Raw genomic sequence first — 27,063 nt, 5'->3', positions numbered from 1 at the left:
ATATTCATATAAATCAGAAACAGGAATTAAACCTTTTTCACGGGAAAGAATGCTGTACAGGAATAGGTCATGGTTTGAGGTTCCAAGGAAGATAGACCAGTGATTCCAAACCCTCTCTGAAGGCACACCTAACCAGTATGATTTTCAGGATAACCATAATGAATGTGCATGTGATAGATTTGCATCCACTGCATCTTGAATGTATGCACATCTATCTCACGCATATTCATAGTGAATATCCTGAAAATCAGGTTAGGTGTGCTTCTAAAAGAGAATTGAGAAACACTAGGGTAGACGCAGGAGCAACATCAGAAAATATTTCATGCAAAGCATGGCAGATACTTGGGAATGGCCATGGAAAGGAAGGGAAGCTAAAACAGTAACGAACTCAAGAAAATCTGAGATAATCATTAAGGATCCCTAAGTGTGTTGTAAATGGAAAGCCGTAGATCAGGGACAGCCAACTCTGGTCCTCAGCAGCCACAAACTGGTCTGGTTTCAGAATATCCACAATGAATATATAGGAGATTGATACAAATATATCTCATGCATATTCATTGTGGATATCCAGAAAACCAGGCCTATTTGTGGCTCTTGAAGATCATAGTTGGCCATCTCTGCTATAGATCTATTGGATCTACAGGAAGGAAATTGGGCAAAAAAGATGGGCCTAAGTCTTTGCTGTCATTATCTGTTTCTTTAGGGAAGCATGTCTTTGGCTTTGCTAGACATGCCTAACTTGTTGCAAACCATTCTGTCTCTTCACTGAGTTTCTTTCATTGTTGTCTTGGAGTCTACTGGAGTTATTTAGGAGAAAGGGTGATTCTTACTTCATTTTTTTAGCTTTATCCCTCTCATTCATGTTTAATTATTTTCAATGTAGTTATCTTTTGATGGGAATCATGTAGACAAATTCCTAGGCACGAGTCTATTGCCCCTTCAACCCAGAATGGAATGAGTTAAATTTGTTTAGGTTTTCTTTGTAAATATGTTATTTTAATAGTTTTTTTTTTTAAGTAGTTTAAAAATAGAAATGCTTGGATTGCTGAAGGATTGAGATATTTGATTAGCTAAAAGGGTAACAATGATCTATAACTAGCATCTTATTTATCCCAAACTATTACAAAGCTTAGCATAACAAACAATGGCTTAAATTTTACTGGTTGACCATTTACATTTAGATCAGAAATAAATATAGAAGCATGCAAAATATGTGAATTATAGGCTAGTATCAAACAAGATTTTAAAAATAGAAAATACAAGATTAAATATTTTTTGTGGTACAATTTAACAGAAAAGTCTAAAAAATGCAAAATGTTCTTAATAGTAAGCATCAAGGGTGGATTTCATAGAAGATGCACACAGCTAAATAATATAACAACTTAAGAAATTGCCATGCTGGGTCAGACCAAGGGTCCATCAAGCCCAGCATCCTGTTTCCAACAGAAGCCAAACCAGGCCACAAGAACCTGGCAATTACCCAAACACTAAGAAGATCCCATGTTACTGATGCAATTAATAGCAGTGGCTATTCCCCAAGTAAACTTAATTAATAGCAGTTAATGATCTTCTCCTCCAAGAAGTTATCCAATCCTTTTTTGAACCCAACTACACTAACTGCACTAACCACATCCTCTGGCAACAAATTCCAGAGCTTTATTGTGCATTGCGTGAAAAAGAATTTTCTCTGATTAGTCTTAAATGTGCTACTTGCTAACTTCATGGAATGCCCCCTAGTCTTTCTATTATTTGAAAGTGTAACCAATTCACATCTACTCGTTCACGACCTCTCATGATCTTAAAGACCTCTATCATATTCCCCCTCAGCCGTCTCTTCTCCAAGCTGAACAGCCCTAACCTCTTTAGCCTTTTCTTATAGGGGAGATGTTCCATCCCATTTATCATTTTGGTTGCCCTTCTCTGTACCTTCTGTACAGAACATTATATGAAATAATGTTTGCTGACATACAACACTAGACATATTTTATTAATGTTATCTTGAGTGATGTTGCAATTGAAAATCTCAATTCAAACATAGTACAAAACCCTAGATCAGTGTTTCTCAAGCTAGTCCTAGAGTACCCCTGTCACAGGTGTGAACCCTTGGGCTGTGGCATGGTTGATGCAGCTTAGCAGGCAAACTTAATAGGCCCATGCCGACAGCATGTGGACTCACGCTAACTAGGACTGGATGTAGGGCTTCATCTATATCAGCCCCATTCCCCACAGGTTAGGTATTTGGGTTCCAGGGAAAAGTAGGGCTTAGGTGAGAGTCCTGTAAGTAGTGGTCAAACAAAGACGAGTAGTGGGCAGAAGTCAGGGTAGGTAGTGAGTAAACAGCATCCAGGTCCAGGTTAAGATTGGGGCAGGCAAAAGGCAGCAGGCAAGCGGATTGAGGTGCAAGCTGGGGTTGGAGCACGCGGCAGTCTAGAAGAGCAGTCAAAGTCCATAGGAAGTAGAACTAGGAGTCAGGCAGAGACAGACAGTCAAGACAAAGATAAAGCAGTGGGGACCAAGACGCAAGCAGGGCAAGGTAGGGCAAGGTAAGACAATAACAAGGCAGGATGAGGCAAGGTAAAAAGGAGGCAAGACAAGGCAAATTAAAGCACAGAGACAGCAAGTAACATGAACTGCAAAGCAGGAGGACCTGTTGCTGAAGCAAGGCTTGGAGCACAGCAGGGGTTTAAATACCCAGTCGTATGACATCATCACAGTGTGCTGGCGGTTCTATTTCCCGCTGAAGGGCGTTCGAGTGTTGGTGCGCAGAGCACACGACTAGGGAGACCCAAGGGCATAGCAGTGTCTCGGCTGCATTGGCGGTGTTTGGAGGTAAGTGCAGCTGGTCGTGGGACATCTCATGGCCAGCCAAAATGTTACAGTATCCCCCTCTTCAATGTCCTAGGCTTAGATGTACATGGGAAGAGGCAATGAAACTCTTGGTTGAGATGGGGAGCTTGGATTCCGAAACTGGTACTTAAGAATTTTGTTTGGGATGAAACTGTTTCCAGGAGATGAGGTAGTGGAGTTTGTTTCAGATGCGTTAGAGTAGAGGACCTTCTGGACTTCATACTCCATATTCTCCTCTGATGACATCTCCATTGGTTTGGAAGGAGATTGTGAGGGCAGAGGGCCAAGACAAAAGTAGAGACTTGAGGAGACATGTGGAAAACGTTGTGGACCCTGAGGGTAGATGGTGGTTTTAACTGATATGCCACTGGTCCAATTTTCAGGTGATTGGAAATGGCCCAATGAGAAGAGGTGAGAACTTTGTAGATGGATTTTTAAATCATATATTATGGGTATTAAACCATTCCAAATCACCAGGTTTGAGATGAGGTGCCAGCCAGCGTCTTTTGTCTGCTTGCTTTTTGAATTTTTGATTAGGCAAGGTAAGATGTTGATGGGTATTTTGCCACAATTCTAAGATCTTGAGCCACGATGTTGGCTGCAGAGCATAGGACTGTTACTGATAAAGGGAGTGGTACCCATGGTTATCTGCTACACAAGATATGGAATGGAGATGACTCCGTGGAGACTCCAACATGATTGTTATGGCTGAATTCTGCCCAGGGAAGGAGAGATGCTTAGTCATCCTGCTGTTCATTTACATAGGCAATTAGGAATCCCTTGAGGATTTGGTTGGTTCTTTCTGTCTGTCCATTACTTTGTGGCTGGTAGGCTGAGAAGTCCAAAGAAATTCCAAACATTTTGCACAGGTTACACCAGAACCTTGTTTTAAATTGCACACCTCGATCTGAAAGAATGTAAGCTGTGGAGTAGGAAGATATGCTGAAAAAAGAGATGAGCCAGTTCTGGGGCTGAAGGAAGTCTGGGGAATGGTATAAAATAAGCCATTTTTGAGAACCACTCCCATATGGAAGTATAGTCATTAGAGAGAGGATATCATTGACAAAGACCATGGCTACATGGGTCCATTGTTTCTCGGGAGCTGGCAACAGCTGTAACAGCCCCCAAGGGTGAGTGTGGAAGCTCTTATTAACCATACGATTAGGATGACTCCACATATCGCCATATATTATACTTCATATGTGGCCACCAATAGTAGGGGAGGAGCAGTTCCATGGTTTTAGCTATTCTGGGATGGCCTGCCACGCAGGAATCATGGGCCCATAAGTACCTTCTCCTGGAGGCATTTGGGGACCACTTTCTTCCCCAGGGGATTGATGCAGCTATCATGATTCTTGCAGGATCTATGATGTGTTGAGGTGGTTCTGTCAAGTCTTCTGTTGCAAAGGACCGCAAAAGGGTATCAGCCTGCTGATTCTTCACTGCTGGTCAGTACCGGAGCTCAAAATTGAAGCAAAAGCATAGAGACCATCGGGCATGGCATTGGTTTAACTGCTGGGCTTCCTGGAGGTACAGCAAGTTTTTATGGTTGGTGAAGATTGTGTCAGGGTTCTAGCTCCCTCCAGTAGATAGTGCCATTCCTCCAAGGCCAGTATCACCATCAGAAGTTCTCTGTCCTTGATGGTATAATTTCTTTCTGTGGGCGTGAACTTTTTTGAAAAGAAGAGGCAAGGCATGAGCATTCCTTTGTCATTGTGTTGTGTGAGGACAGCTCCTACCCCAATGGCAGAGTATTTACTTCCATGTTAAAGGACCTAGATGGGTCTGGGTGTTGCAGACAGGGATCCTGGAGGTGATGGAAGGCATGGAATGCATCTTCACACCAATTCATGGCTTTTCTTTGTAAGAGGAGTGAGAAGAGCAGTCAGTGAGGAGTACCCATGTACAAACTTCTAGAAATCTTTGCAAGGCCTTGAGCTCCACGGGCTGAGGCCAATTCTGAATGGATTTCACTTTCTCAGGGTGTATGCGTAGACCACGATGAGAGATAACATAACCCAGTAAAGATAGTTCAGCCTGCCTGAAGGTACAATTTTCGAGTTTGGTGTATACTGTAGGTGTTCAGGTCTATGTCAAGGATGGGGCAGGTGACAGACAAATGGGTCGAGGTGCAAGCTGGGGTCAGGGAAGGCAGCAGTCCAGAAGACAAAGTCTGTAGCAAGGGTCAAAACCAGGAGTCAGGCAGAGACAGACAGAAAAGACAAAAACAAGGCACTGCAGACCAAGACACAAGCAGGGCAAGTTAAGGCAAGGCAACAACAAGACAGGACAAGGCAAGGTAACAAGGAGGCAAGACAAGGCAAAGTAACGCACAGAGACAGCAAGCAATACAAACTGCAAAGCAGGAGGATCTGTTGCTGAGGCAAGGCTTGGAGCATAGCTGGGGCTTAAATTCCCAGCAGCATGAAATCATCACAGAGCGCTAGCCGTTCTGTTTCCTGCAGCAGGCCCTTCAAGTGTTGGCACACTGTATGCGTGCATGTCCAGGGATACCTGGAAGCATGGCAACATCTCGGCTGCATTGGCAGTATTCAGGAGTAAGTGCGACTGGTCGTGAGACATCCCGTGGCCAGATAAAACATTACAACCCCTAGCTAATCTAGTTTGCAGGCTATCCACAAGGAATATGCATAAGATAGATGTTGAAGCATTGCTTCCACTGCCTGGAAGTCTCTCTCATGCACATTCCTTGTGGATATTCTGCAAACCAGACTAGCTAGGGGGTACTCCAGGAGCTTGAGAAAACATCACCCCATGTTATAGGGAAACTGATATCAGTGTTCCTAATACCTGTGAGGTAGGTGTTGTGTGAAGAATTGATAAAGTAGTGAGACAACGGCTGAGACATATCCTCATTCAAATCCAGTTTTTCCGGTGGAACAACTCCATTTTCCTCTCCATTTAGGTATCGTGTGAATCCTTCTATAGACATAAGACCTGAAAAAAAGGTGAAACCAAGAAAACATTGCATTTAATGCATGCACAATTCTCATTGCACATTAGAATTAGTTCATTACATGACAAAGTGTCCTTTCACATCATTCAATCTAAGAGATTTACATGCTTAAAACTGGGTTGTACATGTGTAAATGCAGTTCACACATGTAACTGGGCTTTTGAAAATTGCTACACTATGTGCTATTGAATTGTCCATAGTTTTAAATTTGTAGGCGACGTTATGTGGGTAAAGGGCTTTTGAAATATGCTATGATAGTATGTTATATTTACATGCGTAACACCTTTGAAAATTACCTTGAAAATGAGTGTGCATTAATATTTTACCAATAGCAAAATGTACTAGTTTCATCCAATGTATTCTGTTATACTGGAAATAACTTCTATGATCATGGTTATATGTTGTCAGGCCAAACAAAAAGGTGTTTTGGTATGCTTCCAACTGTGGATTGCCTGTACACAGGCTGGTGTCTTGCATGTACAGCAGAGTTGCAGAGTGGCTTAAACAAAAGCATGCTTGGGCAGTTGTTTGCCTGCTACATGGCCCCCGTCCCTGAGGATCCAGATTTGTTTTCAGAGGTTCAAAAGAGCTTGCCGGGATACCGCAGTATTCTGGCAATTTAAGGGATAGAGGGCCAAGATGAGTTAAGTCATCGGACCCAGAGAGTTCCTTGAATGCCCATGTCTATGGATATGTGTACCTGTTCCTGTAAGCAGAAATGTACTATGGAAGTCTTTTTTAATGTACAGTGAAGTTCATCTGAGTCAAGTATGTAGAAGATTGATATAACTGCATTAACTAACCTGGACTGCATTTTGGACTGTGCGTTATCCCTATCTTGTATACCTTATCCTACAGAGATGTAAATCAGCTTGCTATTTTGGTTCTGTTTAAATACCCATGAATACGTATATCTGGAAACTTTTGAGTTCTGGTCACCTGGGATTGCTGTTCATTGAAAGGGTATAGCAAGAGAAGAAGGGGAATCCACTCTCTCATTATCTTCCCCCCCCCCACCCCCAGCTAACACCAGCACTCTCCTTCCCCTTCCCCTTCCTATAAATAACTCACAACTCCCTGACTTGTTCTGTGTGGGGGAGGTCTTCTTCCCTCTCCTCCCCCACTAACCTCAGCTGAGTACAGAGTCCTGGGATCCCAGAAAACGGTAACTATTCCACCCCCTCCCCTCCTGTTTTCCGACAGGAAGGGCAGGGGTGAGGCTGGAGTGGGCACATCAGAGCAAAAAACAATTTATCTGCTCCCTTCTCTAGCTTCTCCCATGAAGGAGCAGCAAATAGTGAGGCCCCTACGTGGAGATTTCCTGTGTTCCCATCCTCTGGAGATGCAGCAATTTATGCAAATTCTCTGAGTCAAACCTTGTAGAGTTCCCAGCTATGTGAATAAGCCAATGCATATACTTTGAATTTGAGTTGATGTTGCAGAGAAGCCCTGATCCTGACACATATCCACTTATACAATGGCACCATAGAAAGCAATATTATTGAATCACAAATCAAAATATCTACAATTTCCATTAAAAAAAAATTACTTTTTTACACGTGCTCCGGCTGGCTGCTATAGTGAAATAACACATTTTGCAAAACCGATTACTTTCATTGAGAGCTACACATCGAACATATATTCTGAAAATATTTATGTTGACAGGTTAAGGAATCATAATACCCATTGCATTTCAGTTTGATCCACAATCTATCATTTCAAATGTTCTTTTCTATGTAAAATTGTGGGGCCTGTTATCTGCTCTCTGTCTCCCAACATCACAGCAATGCAGCACAACATGAGGAGAGAGGAAGCACTGGATATCAGGAGGGGGAGAATCTGGAGGACCGGGGATGAAGGGGAGGGTCTAGAAATGAAACTTAAGGTCTTTTGGAGATAGTTGGCTTTCAGGAGCAGCTGATAGCTAAATTTGTCACTGATTAGACCAAAACAAAAAAGTGTTGTATTACATGAATTTTTGAGACTACAAACATTATTATTTTTTATTTAAAAAACTTTTCTATACCGTTGCTAAGTTAAATACCATCGCAACGGTTTACATGTAGGCACATATTTAATGTAGGTGAAAGTGTACTATAGTACATTCTAACAGGTGCCGTCAAAGGTTCGGTTACAATATATCATTAGACATAGTCATTTAGTGAAGTAGTTCAAAACCATTTGTACCAAGGTACGTACACGGGTAGTTTTATCACACATAGTATTATAGTTATGATTATTGTGTAGGGTTCATAGACTAATCTACTGTAAAGTCCTAAGTACTGTGTGTTGGTGCCTTTCTGTCTTTTCCTGAATGATTTCTCTCTATTTTCCCGTCTCCTTGTAAAATGTTTGTTTAAAAAGCCATGTTTTTAAACTTTTCTTGAATGCCTTGAGATCACTTTGTAGTCTGATCTCTGGAGGCATTGTGTTCCAGATTATGGGTCCTGCTAGTGATAGGGCTCTTTCTCTCACTTGGGTCAGTCTTGCTGTTTTAACTGATGGAATGGTTATTACATGAAAATTCAAGCCTACAGACATCTGAAGAGACTTTTGTGGTTTTAAAAGTCAATGTATTACATTACTCCAAATATTAAACAAAAAGCAGAAAAAAAAAAAAAAAGACCAATCTTATCCAATTATTTTTCTCCTGTTTTGTTGTGTTATAATAAACATTGATACATTTGAGGAAAAGAATAAAATAAAAACTGAAAATGTGGTCCCTATACAGTATCTGAAAGCTGCATCACTCTTCTACCTGCATCACTCTTCTACCTGCATCACTCTTCTGCATGTACTCTTCTACCTTTAGCAAATTCTCAAAATTAGGAGTAGGAGTAGCTAAAGAAAATAACTTACTGGGAAACTTGCCTCTGGTTTTGGCTGGCCCAAAGTGTCAGGAAATATCTAGTTTGGCAATTAGGGCCACCCCGGAAGGAAGGGGGCATACCTGAGAGGCAAGGTGGTGGAGCAAGGGATGGAGAAAAGTCAAGGGAGAAATGTGAGGGAGGAATACTGGAAATTGGATGCAAACAGAACACTAGAAACTGGACTGGGAATCAAGAAGGATAACAGAACAGGAACACAATTGCCAGGCATGAATACAGGAACACGATTATCGGAAATCAGGTGCCAAGTGGATAGAACTTCAACAGGACAGACACCAAGAGGGCTGTTGGACCAGCAAAGATGTGTCAGACTAAAAGCCCTCAGTTTTGGACAAACCTAATGTCGATCCAATAGGAAGCTCGCAGGGGTGTGTCTGACTCACTAGGAAATAGAATAAAAATACTAGAGAGCCATAAGTCTTTGCAGTTCTGTGACAGTTCCATAGCCTGAAATTCCCAGGGCTGTGGGTTTAACCCCCATCAACCTTGATACATGTTCCCATAACTTTATTCTGTTCTCTCTTAACAGATTCTCTCAGCCGTTCATCTCATCCCAAGTAATTTTTACTGTCTAGACCTTTTTCACTCAGGGTTGGTGTGAACAGGGGCACAGGCCATGGGCCTGTACAGGGTGATAAATAATTCATGGAGGGTGACAAAATATATTGAGCCTGATCAGCGAAAAGGATGATCAGGTTTTTGGACTGGATGAGCATAGAGAGTAGAGCAAGAAGTCTAGAACCAGTGAAACAATGAGGAGAAGAACAGGTCTGGAATGGAAAGGCAGATATGAAAAGCATGGAAGTTGCTACTCGTAGAGCAGAGTCGGAAATGCATAGAACTAGGACCAGAGAAAGAGGAGGTAAATAGGGGCTGGGTGTGGACTGGAGGAGCAGGGGAGAAGAGCAGATGGCTGGGACTGGAAGAGCAGAGAGAGGAGAGAGCTGAGAATGGAAGAGCAGAAATAGAAGAGTGGAGGTCTAGGTCTGGAATAGAAGAGACAGAAGAGTTGGAAGTTGGTACTGGGTAATAAAGAAGAGTTAAATGCAAGAACTGGAGAACAATGGAATTAAGAGAGAAGAACATGGCTAAGGTGACCATAATGGAAGAAGCTGAAGAGGAGGTCAAGATGGAAAGGAAGAAAGATTGGAGAGTCAGGCAAAAAAAAGTAGAATTTGGAGTGACCAATAATCAAAGAGAGAAGAGGAAAGCAAGAAGAAAGAGAGAGAGAGAGAGAGGGGGGGGGGGAAACTAGGATTGAGAGGATGAAAGAAGAATACCAGGGCATGGAGGGACCAGACAGTGACAGAAGAGCTGGGATGGGAAGAATCAGAGGGACATGGGAGATGAGCTGGCACAAAGGATCAGAGAGACAGTGAGAAGATGTGGCCGAGAGAGAGAAAGGAAACGTGCAACGCTTGGATGGATCAGAGAGGTAGAGGTAGAGGGAGTAGGAGAAATGACAGGGTCAGAAAGTGAAGTATAGTGGCTGGGACTGGAAGCATCTCAGGCTGCATCCCTGACCACCAGTGTCAGCGTACATCTGCCTGCATTTTGATAGCTAATCACCAGCCCCCATTACTTGGATCTAACTTCTGCACTGTGCAAGAGCAGGATTAGAAAGAACAGGTGGACTGCAGTAATAATACTAGCATCTGTCCCCCCCACCACAGTAGCAGAAAGATAGAGCCCTCTTGCAGCAAGGAGCTAGGACCAGCTACTGCAGGAAACAGGAGTGCAGATGTCAGGCTGGGACTGGCTGCATCAGGTAAAATAAGTGTAAGGGGCCCCAAGCGCAGCAACACCAGGAAAGAGCAGTGCAAAAGCTAGGCCATAGTTAATATGGTAGGGGCAGTGCAGGGGCACTGGAAAGAGGAGAGTACAGGGGCAGCTCAAGGCAATCTCCTGCCAGAGGCAAAGGATGAAATGGTGCCCCCCTCCCCCAACCATGGCCCAGTGCAGGTGAAATCACCGAAGGCCAGGGCAGGGGGAAGGCAATGGAGGGGGTGATGTGATTTGCCCGAGGTCCCAAGGAATGGCAAGAGGATTTGAACCCTGGTGTCCCTTGTTTGCAGCCCACTGCTCTAACCACTCCGTTTTTGGGCCTGTTATTTTTTTGTCCTCAGTCTTCGGCATCCGCACTAGGGGGCGCCGGAGAAATGTTTAATGGGTGGGATGGCATTTGCCCACCCCATCTCTTGGGTCTAGAAATAGGACTCCTCTATTCCCTATTGCCTGCTTCCACCCTTATCCAGGATCTGCCCCCTGAGAGGCCGGTGCATGATGGGAGTCTGTGTGTGTGATACACTTTCTGTTAGGGCTGATACAAGGGTATTAGATGCCCTAGACAAACCTTACAGCCTTCCATTCCCCCTTCCCTTCCCATCCCACATAATTAAAACTTATGCATTCTTTTCCATTTTAAAATGTATTAACTTCCCCAACCTAAAAAGGCAGATTGCATATGGAAAATAGACATTCAAAGCACAATCTTCTGAAATAAAAATATCACTTACAACAACATATATATATTACATAGGCATACACTTCCAATAATAATAGTTTAATAGACTTAATAAACTACCTTTCTCATAGTAATCAAGGCAGTTCACTGGATCCCATATGGTATTAGGCCTATGGTTAAGTGCACTGGGTATGGACTTGGCCCATGGAAAGCTAGGAATAAACTGAACTACAATTCCATTTTAGTAAGGCTTCCATATCATAACTGCCAGCACTCAACCTATGAAAAAGCCCTACTGCAAATATTACATCAGGCCCTAAACACCAATACACCTCCTATTAGGAAAACAGAATAAAGCCAGGTTGCTAGCAGAATACCTAAAACCTCAGTCACACATGCAGAACACAGATAAACTCTCACCAAATACAGAATAAAGAGATCATAAAATATAAACTGTAACGTGCAGACAAAAACTGAACTGGAAATCACAAGAAGCCAAACTCTGTAAGCAATGCAACCAACAATCAAGAAATATAAAACATTAAATATATCAATAAAATAAATGTTAAATCTGCTGATAAAATCAGTTAATTAAAAACACATATAAAATATGTGTTTAAAATATTACCAAACACTAGTAAAATATTTCAGAAAACAGCAGATACATCACATCCAATAATTAAAACTAGCAAGGATAAAAAAAAAAATCTCCCACTCTCCATACCTGGGAACTTTAGTTTTCCAGTCCTCCTGAGATTGTCGTAGATTGAAGAAGGGTGCACAAACTTTAACCTGTTTCTTACACACACACACACACACACACACACACACACACACACACACACATATGTGCACAGGCAGTCTCCCTCATAGACACACACATACACATATACACACACAAAAACCCTCTCATATATACACATACACACACACACACACACACACACACACACACACTCTCATACACACACACCAACCTCTCATACACACACACACATCCCCACCACCCTCTTATACACACACACCCCACCACCCTCTCATACATACATATACATACAAACCAACCTCTCCTACACACACACACACCACTACCCTCTCATATACACACACCACCCCTACCACCCTCTCATACACACATACACCACCCCTACCACCCTCTCATATAGACACTTTCACTTTATGTCTCATACAGACACACACCCTCTCATAAAATCATCCACTCACACCCACCCTCTGTCTCATAGATACACCTACTCTTTCATATATATGCATACACACACCCTCTCATACACACTCACAAATTCTCTCTCACATACAGGCACTCACTCTCACAGGGCAAGTCTCTTTCATACACACATTTTGAACCTTTTCTCTGGCTGCACAACAAGGCCTCTTCTGCCACTAGCTGCAGGGAAAACACTGGGGGCACTTCAGACCCTTTCCTGCCTCAAGCTACGGGAGAAACGCCGGCAGCACTGTAGGCCCTTTCCTGCTCCCAGCTGTGGGGAAAACTCTGGAGGCACTGCAGTGACTGTTTTTAGCCGCTGGATTGTCCTTTTGCTGGTGGGGAGTGGGAATCCCGCCAGCACATCGCAGTTCCGCACCCCCGGGACCTTCTTTTGCTGGTAGGGAGTAGGAACCTGCCAGCATGTCGCTGCTCCATGCCGCCAGCACTGCAGGTTTTCCTGCCGCCAGAGTTTGCCTGAATGAAGGGTGAGGTAGCTGTGGCAGGAAGGTTTCAGGGGGCAATTTTGCAGCCTCAAAATCTTGCCACCTGAAGCGGCCGCCTCACCTTGCCTCATTATAGAACCACCCCTGGGTGAATGAAAGATACTTCTTTTGGGGGAGTTAGAATTAGATAGTATATTGGAGCAATTCCTTATCCTGTCACTTCAACGAAAGCAGATAATTATGATGGGGGAGCAAAACATAATGCAAATACAAGGAACAATATTTTGAAGTTTTGCATAGAGTGGCAAAATGGAAGGCCTCTCTGCAAGTAACAATTACTGTTCAATCATGAGCTGTATGTTTAAGATATTAATGAGATTTTATTATGCATTGTTTTTGTATCACAGTTGAGTGGGAGTAAGAGCATCCAACTTAAGCCACAGGGACTTATTTTATGTTTCTATGAGACATTTAGGTAGGTGAAGAGTGCAAGGCTTATGCTGTCTGCCCTTTACACCTTCCTACTGTAGTACTGCAGACCTTGCTTGACCTCTGACTTCCCTGCTCCCTAGGGTCCTCTCTCCTTGTGCTCATCTCATGTTCTTTTCAGTTCCTTTTCTACTGCCTGCATTGGGAGGTTGTTCAATATATATCTAGCATCCTGGCTGGGAAAAAATAATCATTTTTTAATATATTAATCCTGAATCTATCCCCTTTAGTTACAGGTCATGACCCCCATGTTCCAGAGCCTCCTTTTGTCTGAAAAAAATGCTTGCCTCGTATGCTTTGTGCTACTTGAATGTTTCATGTCAGAGCTTTCTGTACTGGGATCTATCATTTAATTTCCATGGGGATAATCAACCTTCTAGAACACTTTACTTATAGAAGAAAAATGAACACGGAAGGTCAGCATTATATGGGATGTGCACTGTATAAACAGACCACTGATCCTCAGTCTATATAATGAAAATAAGCCTTGCTCATTTTCAAGGCCAAATATAGTTTTCCCTTGTTTATTTAAAACTGAAATTTCTGCCATTTGATACTGTTACTCCACAGTCCTGCTATATTTTTTCTGCATGTTATAGCTATTCACTTGTAATATTAAATAATCAGCTGAGACATAGAATATATTTCAATTAATTAAGAGTTATGACAATTCATGTCCTCAGTGGTATTGGAAACTTTGCAGTGCTTCGGGATTTAAAACATTCTATTTTTATAGCTAGCTTTTGTGTTTCAGAGAGGAAAAATATCTAATTTTGGCAGCAGCTGTCAACACTAGAAAAAAATCTGGAATTAAGCAAACGCCCTACATTCAATTGCAAAACAGATTTTTTATAGTACCCTGTAGTGTAAAAAAGAAAAAAAATACTATGCAGTGTGCCTCTTAAAGTCCAATCCCTGATCCTTGTAGGTGGGAAGTGGAATCAGTGCAACAGAGGATTGCTGGAAATGGGCGAAGTATGGAGCTCATTGCCAGGAAGGCCAAGCGAGGTTACTCCAAACATCATTGGCTAAGTAGGCTCTGGTGAAGCTATGACTGACCTAGTAAGCTGAACAAAAACAAAGGAATGCAGAAAGATCACAGTGGACTTTTGGCCACCTTGTAAGATTGCTCTGAAATAAGCTGCCCACAGTGGCAAAATGGTTGGGAAACCAGAGGATAACCAGATGGGTAGATAACGTCAAGGACATACTGAACCAATATCAGAGAGACATTATAGAAGCAACATCAAGAACTCATAACCTGAGGGTGAGCCTTCTGAAGGGAGAGGAGAACATTTTTTGGCTAATGGGCAGGAGTATAGTTTGTGAGTGTGGCTTGACTGCCACTAACTTTTTTTTATATTTATGAGCTGTTTGGCCAGGTCACCCATGGACTACCAGGGAATGTTTGCCCTGAGAGTGAACTCTTACAGGACCTGTTAGCCCCTTTAAAAGATGGCAGCCCTGGGTTGGATGACTGCATTCACACAATACCACTGCCGAGCATTCATGATTTTCACCACCGCAGCAATGCACAGAAAATTTCTACACAGTTTACTGAAGAGCGGCACTCAGCACTGCTCTTTAGTAAATCTTACAGAAAACGGCTTACAGTAAAAAAGCTTGAGATTGTGCTATTTTACTGAGGGATAGTAAATAAGCCCCAATATGTGCTATTTTTCAAACCCGCCCAAAACATGCCCAGAGGAACAAATATTTGTATCTGATTGCGGGGGGGGGGACACAATTTTTAGACAGCACTAATTTAATTGGGTAAATCGCTATTTATCCATGTAAGTGGCTTTGAAAATTGCCCTCATAACCTACCATTTTCAAGACTGGAGTGCTTTGTGACTTTGATGGGAAATTTGGATATCTGTGGACTAGGCTTCAGTCACAGTGATTCTTTAAATAGAATTACATTATTTAAGGTTTCAGGAAAGAGCAACAGCAGGACCCTTAGCTATTTTGTACTTGTTTGTGCTAAGATGCATTGTTACCTAGGAAATAACCCTGCAGAGTCATCAAAGGACCCCGCCAGGCAGCAGTTCCTCAGAAGCTACTGATAATTGAAAACAACAAGAGCCAAATGTTCTGAACATCAGGAAATAAAGAGAATTGCCTACTGACTATAAGTAAGTGCACAGGAGATGCGCCTTACCATGGCATCAGGCTCCCAGCACTTCCCTTTTCCCCCTACTCTCCCAGTGTCCTATGGGAGATGAGCCACGGCAGGATTCAAATCCTCAAAAAATATCTGCATAAATATGCGCAAAAAGGCGTCACCATAATTTAAAAAACACCTTAATGTTAATAACTTTAAAGGAATTGTGGTAAAGCACTGCAATTTACTGCTTAAAAGCTACCAATCTATTTTTCAACATTTTAACCATTCAAAAAAAGTTTTTCTTTAAAACATTTCAACATTTTGCTGAAACATCACTATGAAAGATATCCAAGAACTACTTAACTGATTGGAAATCTGTTCAGTCCCTGGCATGTGCTTGACTGACTGCACACCTAGTACGTATTCATAGCCTGAAAAGATATCAGAAAGGAATCCCCAAAGTGCGCTCACAAGCCGTCTGAAAATGACTCTGTTTCGCTTCATAGAAAAATGGCGGTTTTTATTTTTTAAAGAAACATTTTTTTTGCATGGTTCTCCAATAAAGTACTGATAAAAGCTAGGTTAGTAGGTTGGAAGTGGTAAAATGCTTTAAGTTTCAGTGCTTTCGCATGAAACAATTTGCAGCCCAATGTGGGCAAGAGATGTCAGATTGAGTGTTGAGCACGAAAATTAACTGACACCATTTCTTTTACATTTATTAACATTAAGGCGCTTTTTAAAAATTGCTGTGGCACCTTTTTGTGCATATTTGTGCAGATATTTTTTGAAGTTGTGTGGGTGCGCGCATTTTATAAAATTGGGGGTCGGGAGATCACGTGACGCGTGAGAGGGAGCGGATGTAGCCGACCCTCTCTGGCTTCTTTTTTTCACTGATCCAGCCCCATCCAGCGCTGTTTTCTTAATTTTGCGGTCCTTAGACACCATCTTCCAACAGCTGCTGCTCTGTAGTTCTGACTTAGAGCACGATGTCGACTTGGACGGCACGCAGGGAGAAAGAACAGGCGCCACGTCCGAAGAGGATTACAGCATGGCGGACTCCCCGGTGCCGGCGAATTGGGTGGACTTACGTGCTGCCGTGGTGGAAGCTCTTGATCCCGAATTCAAAAAGCTATCCTCCCAGATCGGGGAGGTGACAGCGGCGATTGCGGGATACGAGGCCCGTTTCTCGGCGCTGGAGCAACAGATATCAGATGGGGAAGATGGCGCACAGACCATGAGGTCGGAGGTCGCGGCACTGAAGGCCGAGATCATCCGGCACACTGAACACCTCGAGGACCTGGAAAACAGGTCCCGGAGGTCCAATCTGCGCCTGATTGGTCTCCCGGAGGCTATTGATGACCGAGACCTGCCACAAATTTTGGAGCACTGGTTATCCCGCGAACTCTCCCTGGCTAAAGAACATGGCCCCCTGCGCATCGAGAGGGCCCACCGGCTGGGGCAGAAGCGCACCCAACAAGATAAGCCGAGAGTGGTGATCATAAAAATCTTAAATTATGCACATAAGACCGAAATCCTGCAGGCAGCTCGCTGGGGGCAGTCTTTGATGTATGAGGGGAAGAGGATCCTGGTTTTCCAGGATTTTTCAGGGGCCCTGTCATCGCAGAGGAGAGTGCTCTCCCCCATGTGTGCCCAATTGTTTAATCTCGGCCAAAGAGCCGTGATAATTTACCCTGCACAAGTTTGGGTGAGCACCCCTGGAGGGCCCAGATGGTTCACGGAGGTGGCCGAACTAAAGACCTATATCGCAACGCTGGGACGTATGGAGGAGCAGCGATCAGGCAGAAGCAGCTCCGGGTCTGACACTGAATGATTTATAACAAAAGCTGCCTCAGTTGCTTGTACTTTGTTTTTCTATCTAGGGCGAGAGCATAGCTTGCTCCTATCCCTGGCTTACAGGATGTGGGGGCTGGGCTACTGATTTCTCATACATGTTTTTCTCTGTTTTATCAGCCTGGTTATTCCATACTGTTTATAGTTTCAGCTGTAGCATGTCTCCACATCACACATATTTTCTGTTATTGGTTTACTCTTTGTGCCATATGGACTGCAATGTGACATGTAACTGTGGGAGTTGTATTTTGCTGTTAATTCCTTTATTTCACTCTTTAGTCCTCAGTACACCCGATGTTCTCATAGTGCAGGGATGGGGTTAGTGAGGGAGAGAAGGAGCCTCAGTGTCTAGGGTGATCTCCAAGGAGGGGGTTAGTTGAGATGAGATTTCTGGGGAACGAGGGTAGGGGACGAGGGGAACAGGTGAAGGAGTGGAGTGGGGAGTGGGCTGGGGAGGGGTGGGTGGGTGGGCAGGGAGAGGGCTCCAGGTCTTGGCAATATGGGGATTTTGGTTATGTGGTTGTTGTACGGGGTGGGGAACTCACTGTCACAGGGGAGATGGTCAGAGCTGGGATGGCCATTGCTCCCTTGGAGCTAGAAATTTCTCATTGTTCAGATTACTCTACAGTGGAATGATATGGGGTAAATGGCTACTTGTGGCCTTAAATTGATTTCAGGGAATGTATGTGGCATGAACTCGCCCATTAAAAAGTCAAAAATTTTGCAGGCTTTGAAAAGACAATCAGCAGATAAAGTATTTTTGCAAGAAACACATCTTAATGATCTCAAGCACAAGAAATTACGTCAAACTTGGGTGGACTCGGTACATTTTGCATCCGCCACCACGAGGTCGGCAGGGTTGGCTATATTGGTTCGCAAAAATATCCTGTTGCAGATTCTCTCTGAGCTCAAGGACCCCCAGGGTCGTTTTCTCATTTTAGAAGCTCTGATTAATCAGACTCCTGTGGTGCTTTGTAACATATATGCCCCGAATTCACATCAAATGCCTTTCTTTCAGAATTTGCACAAATTACTACTCCCACATATTGATCAATTGCTGATAGTGGGGGGTGAATTTAATGCTTTGCGGGACCCTGAGCTGGATAGGTCCTCGAATGTGTGGCAGACTGGGGCTGTAGGATGGGGGATACATCTTCTTGAAGGGAATTTACATTTAGCGGATACTTGGCGCACTTTACATCCTTTTGAGCGGGACTTTACACATATTTCTAGAGCGCATGCGACCCACTCCCGTATAGACTACTGGCTAATTAGTACACATTCCTTCTCTAAGATCTCCAGGATGGGAACTAGGGATATTGCCATTTCGGATCATGCCCCCATTTGGGTTGACTTGGTGTTACTCCACAAGGAAGGTACCCGGCGTTATTGGCGCTTCCCCTACTACCTGGCCATGGATAATGCATTTCAAGCATTCTTACTCGAGAGATGGAAAGATTTTGCAACACTTAATGCCCAACATAGTGATGATCCTATATTGTGTAGGGATACAGCTAAGGCTGTAATTAGGGGAGATATTTCATACTTCGCCCACCGGAAAAAAGTATTGAATAGCCGGCTGTTGTTACTGACCAAGAAACTTCAACAGGCTAAACAGGTGTTGTTGAGATCTCACACATTCACTACCAAGGATGCTTACCTGGCTACTCAGTCTGCACTGAACTCTCTTTTACATCAAAGGGCCAAACATAGTCTTCTCTACTACCAACATCAGCTTTATCGACATGGTAGCAAATCAGGGAAGCTTCTGGCTAGCCTAGTCAAGTCCAGCAGGGGATCCCATCACATTACGGCTATCCGCACTCCTCATGGCAATATAGTACATGACACCCCTGATATATTAAATACTTTTATGGATTACTACTCCGCACTTTATCAGATGGAGGGCTGGGATCCGGATAAATGGGAGGCCTTTAGTGCCCACCTAAACCTTCCTTCACTTACCCATGCCCAGGTAAAGTGGCTAAATCGGCCTATTTCTGAGGAGGAGGTCGGGAAGGTCATCCAAGGCTCCCTAAGGTCGGGGCCGGATGGATATAGTTCTGAATTTTATCGCTGCCTGAGTGAGCCCCTCTCCCCGTTTCTTCCATTAGTATTTAATGCATTAAAATTGAAGGGAAATTTCCGAGTTCATGGAAATGTGGCTCATAAGACCTTGATCCATAAACCAGGGAAAGATTTATTATAGCCTGCTTCTTATCACCCCATTTCCCTACTAAATGTAGATCACAAATTCCTAGCAAAGATTATGGTGGATAGGTTGGGCACTATTCTTCCATAACTTATCCAACCGGGACAGGTGAGCTTCATTCAGAAATGTTATGCTTTGACTAACATAAGATGTCTGGCAGTGGCTATCGGCTTATGCACTAGACACCACGCTCCTTTTCTCATTGCAAGTTTAGATGCAGAAAAGGCCTTTGATTGTGTGGAGTGGGGATTTATGTTTGGTCTCCTAGGGGAGATGGGGTTTGGAGGTTTTTTCTATCAAGCACTTCAACTTTTGTATTCGAACCCGGTTGCTTCACTGATTGTGAATGGTCAATATTCCCTTTCCTTCCCAGTGTTTCGAGGTACTAGACAAGGATGTCTGTTATCCCCCCCTACTTTTCTTACTGACTCTGGAGCCTTTATTATTGGAAATTCAGGCCTCCTCCACGATCCGAGGGCTGCTGTTTCAGGCCCATGGACAGAAAGAGGTCTTTAAGTATGCCACTTTTGCAGATGACCTATTGGTATTTCTAACTAGTCCATGTCATTCCTTACCGGCATTATTGGGTGTGGTGCAGGAATATGGGGTATTTTCTGGGCTGCGGATCAATTGGGATAAATCAGAAGCATTGGGATTCCCATCGACTCTCCAGGAACAGTGGGGAGGTCCCTTCCCTTTGCATTGGGCGGAAAGCACAATCAAATACTTAGGGATAGGTTTATCCTTGGATTTGTCAGCTATGTATGATTTAAATGTCCCGAGATTGCTCCAGCACACTAGGGAAAAACTCAATCGCTGGAAAAATTTGCCACTTTCCCTGGGGGGACGTATTAATTTGTTTAAGATGGCCCTTTTGCCTAAGTGGTTATATGTGTTGCAAAATCTACCTCTGATGTTTAGGCGCTATGACAATATCGCCCTGCAAAAAATGCTGAGGCACTTTATTTGGCAGGGGAAGAGGGCACGTGTACCACTGTCTTGGCTAACTCTGCGCTGGGGTGCTGGAGGCATGGGCGTCTCCAATTTCAGTTCTTACTGTGTGGCAGCGAATCTTCATCTCAGTCGAGAATGGATACTGGGTACAACCTTCTACATTAATATTTTGGCAGAATGCATTCTGGTGGATCCCCTCGAGCTTACCTATGTCTTGATGGGGCCGAGCAAAGTGTTGCCACCTGCGCTTTCTCACAACCCACTGATTGTTCCGATTCAAAAGGCCTGGATGTACCTTACCAAACGATTGGGTCTGCCCCAATGTAGTCCGTATCTCCTCCCCGTACAGGGAAACCCGGAATTTCTCCCGGGCTCCCAAGATACGAGCTTATGGAGGTGGGCATAGAAAGGCATTACCCATTTGGGACATTTGCCGGATCCTGAGGGGGCATTGATGCCGTTTCCCACTGTACAACGAATTTATGGCTTAACTGCAGCTCAGTTATTTGGCTATGTCCAACTCAGGCACTCTATATTGGCGTTAAAGCTTGACTGCCGTAGTCCCGCTCAATTTCTAGCATTAGAATCTTTTTTACACATGGAAAGACAAAGACCTCTATCTCTTTCTATGTATTACAGAGCTCTCCAACGGGATATGTCACAAAGCACGTATGTTACCTCAGTAGAGCAGTGGGAAAAAGATGGAGTATTCATGTTTTCAGTGGCAACTTTTTCTGCTTGTATGGGGAACTTAAAAAGGACCACTGACAATATGTATTTCCGGGAAATGCAATATAAATTTCTGCGGAGGGCCTTTGTCTCCCCACAGGTTGCTTGGCCAGCACGTCTCATTTCGGATTCCACGTGCCCCAGATGTCACCTCGCTATTGGTACCCTATCTCATGCATTCTGGGCCTGCCCTCTCATACAATTGTTCTTGTTGTGGTCCTTACCTTCGGGCTCCCGGACCTGCTTCCTCTTCCAGAGGACTGGTTTGCGGCCTGGTTGGTGGCGTCCCCGCTGGGGCTGTGCTGCTGCGAGCTCTCCTATGGATGCCCAGGTCCTAGGCGCGCGCGCCACTTGGGTGCTTTTCTAGGCCGTTTCCCGCCGGTGGTGACTCCGCCCAACTCCTGACGTCAGACGCCGCGGCCTTGATAAGCCAGCCGCGGTTGTCCAGTCTTTGCCTTGCAACGGGTTAGCCTCCCGGTTTCCTGTTGTGTTGTGCCCCGGAGTGATTCGCTTTGCTTCGTCGCTCCGTTCCTGCTACAGTACCTGCCTGGTTCCTGCCTGCCTGCTACAGTACCTGCTTGGTTCCTGTTTTCTTGCTACAGTACCTGCTGGTTCCTGCCTGCCTGCTACAGTACCTGCTTGGACCCGCCTGCCAGCTTCAGTACCTGGTTGGTACCTGCTTGCCTGCTATAGTACCTGCTTGGTTCCAGCCTGCCTGCTAAAGTTCCTGCCTGGTTCCAGTACCCGAATCCTGCCTGGTTCCAGTACCTGAATCCTGCTACAGTTCTTGCCTGGTTCCAGTACCCGAGTCTTGCCACAGTTCCTGCCTGGTTCCAGAACCCGAGCCCCGTTACAGTATTGCACTGTCCTAGTCTGGTTCCAGTTACCTTTCCTGACCCACAACCCGCCTAAATCCCAGTGGCCGGGCCCCTACGGGCTCCTCCCAGGGGGGCTTCGGCTTCCAAGGGTGAAGCCACCTAAGTCCCAGCGGTTGGGCTCCTAAGGGCTCCTCCCGGGGGAGTACCAGCTTCCAGGGTAAAGAGCATCTACGTCCTGCCTGAACATCTGCCTCCCGGCCTGCTATTCACTAGAGACATTGACCACCTTTCCCAGTCTCCAGCAGATCCGCCCAAGGATCCACTAAACAGAGACTCCCATAACAGATTGCAAGGCCATGGTCTCGGAGGATGCGCCTGTTCCCTTGGACCTGCCGGGGTTGGCCCAGCAGCTGCATTATCAACAACAGTACCTCAAGGTCCTTACCGGTTCAGTAGGGGCGTTTTCGGCCCTGCTGGATGCCAGGGCCTCGTCTGCCCCAGAACCAGCACTCGAGGTCCAGGACTCATCAGTGACCCAGCTGCCGGCACCCTCTCGCTACGCTGGTGATTTAAGGACCTGCCGCGGCTTCTTGAACCAATGTTTTGTATGGTTCTACTTGTTGCCTCGGCAGTTCCCCTCGGATGCGGTGAAAGTGGCATATATCCTGTCCCTGCTTGATGGGAAAGCCTTTATCTGGGCTTCTCCCCTCTGGGAAAACAATGATTCTTCACTAACGGACTTACAACTGTTCATCACGAACTTTTGCCGGGCCTTTGAGCCCGCCCGAGTAGCCACAGCTACGTCTGACCTGCTGCAACTTCGGCAGGGGGCTCGCTCCTTGGTACCTTGGCCGATTATGCAATGGAGTTTCGGACTTTAGCCCAAGAAGTAGGTTGGCAAGATGGTAGTCTTAAGGCCTCTCCGGATGCATAAAGGATGAAATTGCTGCTCGAGATCTGCCGGAGGACCTCAACGCCTTGATTGAGATGGCTGCCTGCATTGACCACCACCTATAACAACGGGCCAAGGAGCAACGCTCCTCTCGCCATAGTCCGGCTCGTGGGCTGAGACCTGTGCCCTTGCCCAAGAATTCTCGTCCAGACGCTCCCACCTGCGAACCTATGCAGCTGGGATGGGCCCTGCTTTCTGCTGAAGAAAGGCAATGTCGGCGTTCGTTGAAGTTGTGCACAATTTTGGAAGTGAGTTATGAATGTAATCTGTGTGATTGGGTATGTGTGAGACTGAGTGGATATATTCTTTTAAAAAGTTGCGAATAAGTTTAAAATTTTTAATGGATAACGCATTGGGAATATTAGATGTTTGACACAATTTTGTATAAATAAAAATGCAAAAGTGATTTCAAATTGATAGTCTGTGCTTTTACTCTACTACTCTACTCTATAGGGAGTGTTGTTTGGTTTATATATATATATATATATATATATATATATATATATATATATATATATATATATGGGCCTGATTCCTTGTCCCCATTTTGTGTCTATGGGGAAAAAGCTTAGTATTAAGGTAATCTATCTACTTATCTGTTTGTCTATTTATCTATCTGTCTGTTTACATAGCAAGCTACCATAAACCAGGTTCCTGCCCCCATGAGCTTATCATATGTTGGAACCTTATAATGTGGACTGAGCTGCATCTGAATCTTTGTGATGTGTTTTGGACCTGTCCAAAAGAGGTTTTCAATCCTGCAGAGCCTGCAAGCCGCCGCAGACAAGGTGAAAAAAATATAAAAATACATTAAAAACCCTGTGTGCTCTCCTATGAAAGACAAATGTTCTGCAAGAACCAGCATATATCACTCACAATGTTAACAAGTTGGGAACAGGGCTATACTGTTTAGCCTGCCCAGAGAACAGCACTACATAGCCAGTAGAGGAGGAAGCCAAAGGAATGTTAGGAGACCATTTACGGTAGAAAATATACAATTTGGCTGGCGCTGTCTGTGTGTGCGCGCAGGGTGGAGGAAGCCAGAAGCTGGAGCCAGGAAGAGAGGAGTGCATCTGGCAGCTCTGCAGTCAGTTTTTCTCCTGAAGAGCTAATTATCAAGAGGGAGAGACAGATGTCTGCACTCTGGGGAAACAGAGAGACAGACAGCTGTTCTTGCTTCATAGCTGAGCTATATGTAAAATTCCAACAAAGGACAGAGGACCCAAGAGCTGAGAGACTGAGAGACTTCCTTCCCAGAGAATTATAGGCCCAGGAGCTCATGGCTGGATCTTCCTCCTAAGAGACTGAGTTAAGTAATCTAAACTTTGCACAGAGAGTATTATAGCAGAGGAGGGAGAAGGTTTATTTCCTTGCCTTTTTTCCCCCAAATTCAGTATCTCATCTCAATTGCTTCAGCCTTTCAGCTGAAGTCAAGCATAAACCCTTGCTGACAGGTACAGCTGCATGAGACAGGGAGAGAAAAACTGGTGGCCTGTGGTGTTTCTCTAAGAACCTGAAACCAGACAAACTTTCTGTTTATTTATTTTATTTATTTATTTAGTGCTTTTTTATACCGACTAGGGATGTGAATCGTTTTAGGACGATTAAAATTATCGTCCGATAATTTTAATATCGTCTTAAACCGTTATGGAACACAATACAATAGATATTCTAACGATTTATCGTTATAAATCGTTAGAATCATGAGCCGGCACACTAAAACCCCCTAAAACACACCCCCGACCCTTTGAATTAAATCCCCCACCCTCCCGAACCCCCCCCCCCAATGACTTAAATAACCTGCGGGTCCAGCGGCGGTCCGGAACGGCAGCGGTCCGGAACGGGCTCCTGCTACTGAATCTTGTTGTCTTCAGCCGGCGCCATTTTCCAAAATGGCGCCGAAAAATGGCGGCGGCCATAGACGAACACGATTGGACGGCAGGAGGTCCTTCCAGACCCCCGCTGGACTTTTGGCAAGTCTTGTGGGGGTCAGGAGGCCCCCCCCAAGCTGGCCAAAAGTTCCTGGAGGTCCAGCGGGGGTCAGGGAGCGATTTCCCGCCGCAAATCGTTTTCGTGCGGAAAATGGCGCCGGCAGGAGATCGACTGCAGGAGGTCGTTCAGCGAGGGTTCCGGCGCCTCGCTGAACGACCTCCTGCAGTCGATCTCCTGCCGGCGCCATTTTCCGTACGGAAAATGGCACCGGCCATACGCGTATGGCCGGCGCCATTTTCCGTACGAAAACGATTCGCGGCGGGAAATCGCTCCCTGACCCCCGCTGGACCTCCAGGAACTTTTGGCCAGCTTGGGGGGGGCCTCCTGACCCCCACAAGACTTGCCAAAAGTCCAGCGGGGGTCCGGAAGGACCTCCTGCCGTCCAATCATGTTCGTCTATGGCCGCCGCCATTTTTCGGCGCCATTTTGGAAAATGGCGCCGGCTGAAGACAACAAGATTCAGTAGCAGGAGCCCGTTCCGGACCGCTGCCGTTCCGGACCGCCGCTGGACCCGCAGGTTATTTAAGTCATTTGGGGGGGGGTTCGGGAGGGTGGGGGATTTAATTTAAAGGGTCGGGGGTGGGTTTTAGGGGGTTTTAATGTGCCGGTTTTGCGATTTTACGTTTTTTCGATTTTTCACGATTTTTCACGATTTTTCACGATATTTTACCCCCCCAAACGGCAACAATACGATTCCCTCCCCCTCCCAGCCGAAATCGATCGTTAAGACGATTGAGGACACGATTCACATCCCTAATACCGACATTCATGATACAGATCACATCATATTGGTTTACATGGAACACGGGGGAAATAACGTTAACATAAACATGAAGAATGCGAAAGTTACAATAAAACAGGGGTACTCGAGCTGCGAAGAAGACGAGCCAGTGGCAAAGTGAACTCGGAACTAAACAATATCAATACAACAATATTTACAATAGCGGTAATGGGGTGCGTTGACTAGGGGCCTTAGAGTGTGACTGTAGCTGGGGAGGTCCCTGGTTAAGGGAAGGCTTATTAGAATAGCCAAGTCTTGAGTTTTTTCCTGAATGTCAATAGACAGGGTTCTTGTCTGAGGTCAGGGGGCATAGCATTCCAAATGGTTGGCACCACTGTCGAGAAGGCTCGCTCTTTGGTGGCTGAGTGGAATGTAGATTTGGCTGGGGGGTGGGGGGTGAAGCGATCCCCTGTAAGGTTCTCTGATGGGTCTTAGAGAAGTGTGGAGAGTGAGTGGGTATTGGATATCAATAGGTGTCTGGTTGTAAACGGATATGTGAATGATGGTGAGACATTTGTGTAAGATTCTAAAGCTTACAGGAAGCCAGTGTAGATTTTTGAGAATGGGTGTGATGTGGTCTCTTCTGTTGGAATTTGTTAAGATTCTAGTGGCCAAATTTTGCAGCATCTGAAGAGGTTTGGTGGAAGAGGTGGGAAGACCTAGTAGAACTGAATTGCAATAGTCTAATTTGGAAAATATAATGGCCTGGAGTACCGATCTGAAGTCCCGGAAGTACAGAAGCGGTTTGAGTCTTTTTAGCACCTGAAGTTTGAAGAAGCAGTCCTTGGTTGTGTTGTTGATGAACCTCTTTAGGTTTAACTGATTATCAATTATAACACCGAGATCTCTTGCTTGGCTGACCAGGGTGTTGGTGTGGGTCATTTTAAGGTTATCACTGTGGTTGGGAGAAATAAGGAGCAGTTCCGTCTTAGATGTGTTCAGAACTAGGTTTAGGTTAGTGAGGAGGTGGTTGATCTCTTGGAGACAGTTGTCCCAGAACATAAGTGTTTTTGCGAGGAATTCGGTTATTTGGATCAGGATTTGTACGTCATCTGCATAGAGATAGTGTTTAAGTTTCAGATTCGAAAGCAACTAACAGAGGGGAAGAAGGTATATAAACCATTTGGGGAAGCTCCCCAGGAAAGAGAGACCTTTTACACAGTGCAGTGCTCATCTATTTGGTTTGCCATCTAGCCAGCTTTACCATCAAGAAGGAATTCTTCATTTTCTTGATTGCAAAGCCTGTTGGAATTAGTCACGATGCCTTGTATACAGGATTATTCTACATTTCGTCATACTGGTTATGTTCACTCTGATAGTCTTAGCAGGTC

At 44.7% G+C, this 27,063-nt stretch overlaps 1 protein-coding gene across 2 annotated transcripts in view; it reads right to left on the bottom strand.

The window, feature by feature from the left end:
* The window catches only part of PLCB1 (phospholipase C beta 1), a 1,417,494-nt gene that overhangs the window by 488,143 nt on the left and 902,288 nt on the right, over window positions 1-27,063 (bottom strand). For both annotated transcript variants that reach the window (XM_029593506.1, XM_029593507.1), the window contains exon 10: window positions 5,659-5,805. In XM_029593506.1, coding sequence (XP_029449366.1) covers window positions 5,659-5,805 — 147 coding nt within the window. The remainder of the gene's footprint in view (window positions 1-5,658; window positions 5,806-27,063) is intronic.

The sequence above is a fragment of the Rhinatrema bivittatum genome, chromosome 3, assembly GCF_901001135.1.
Source record: "Rhinatrema bivittatum chromosome 3, aRhiBiv1.1, whole genome shotgun sequence".
In the NCBI taxonomy this organism is placed as follows: Eukaryota; Metazoa; Chordata; class Amphibia; order Gymnophiona; family Rhinatrematidae; genus Rhinatrema; species Rhinatrema bivittatum.
The sequence above is the reverse complement of the archived record's forward strand: the minus strand, read 5'-3'. Positions and strand labels throughout refer to the sequence as shown.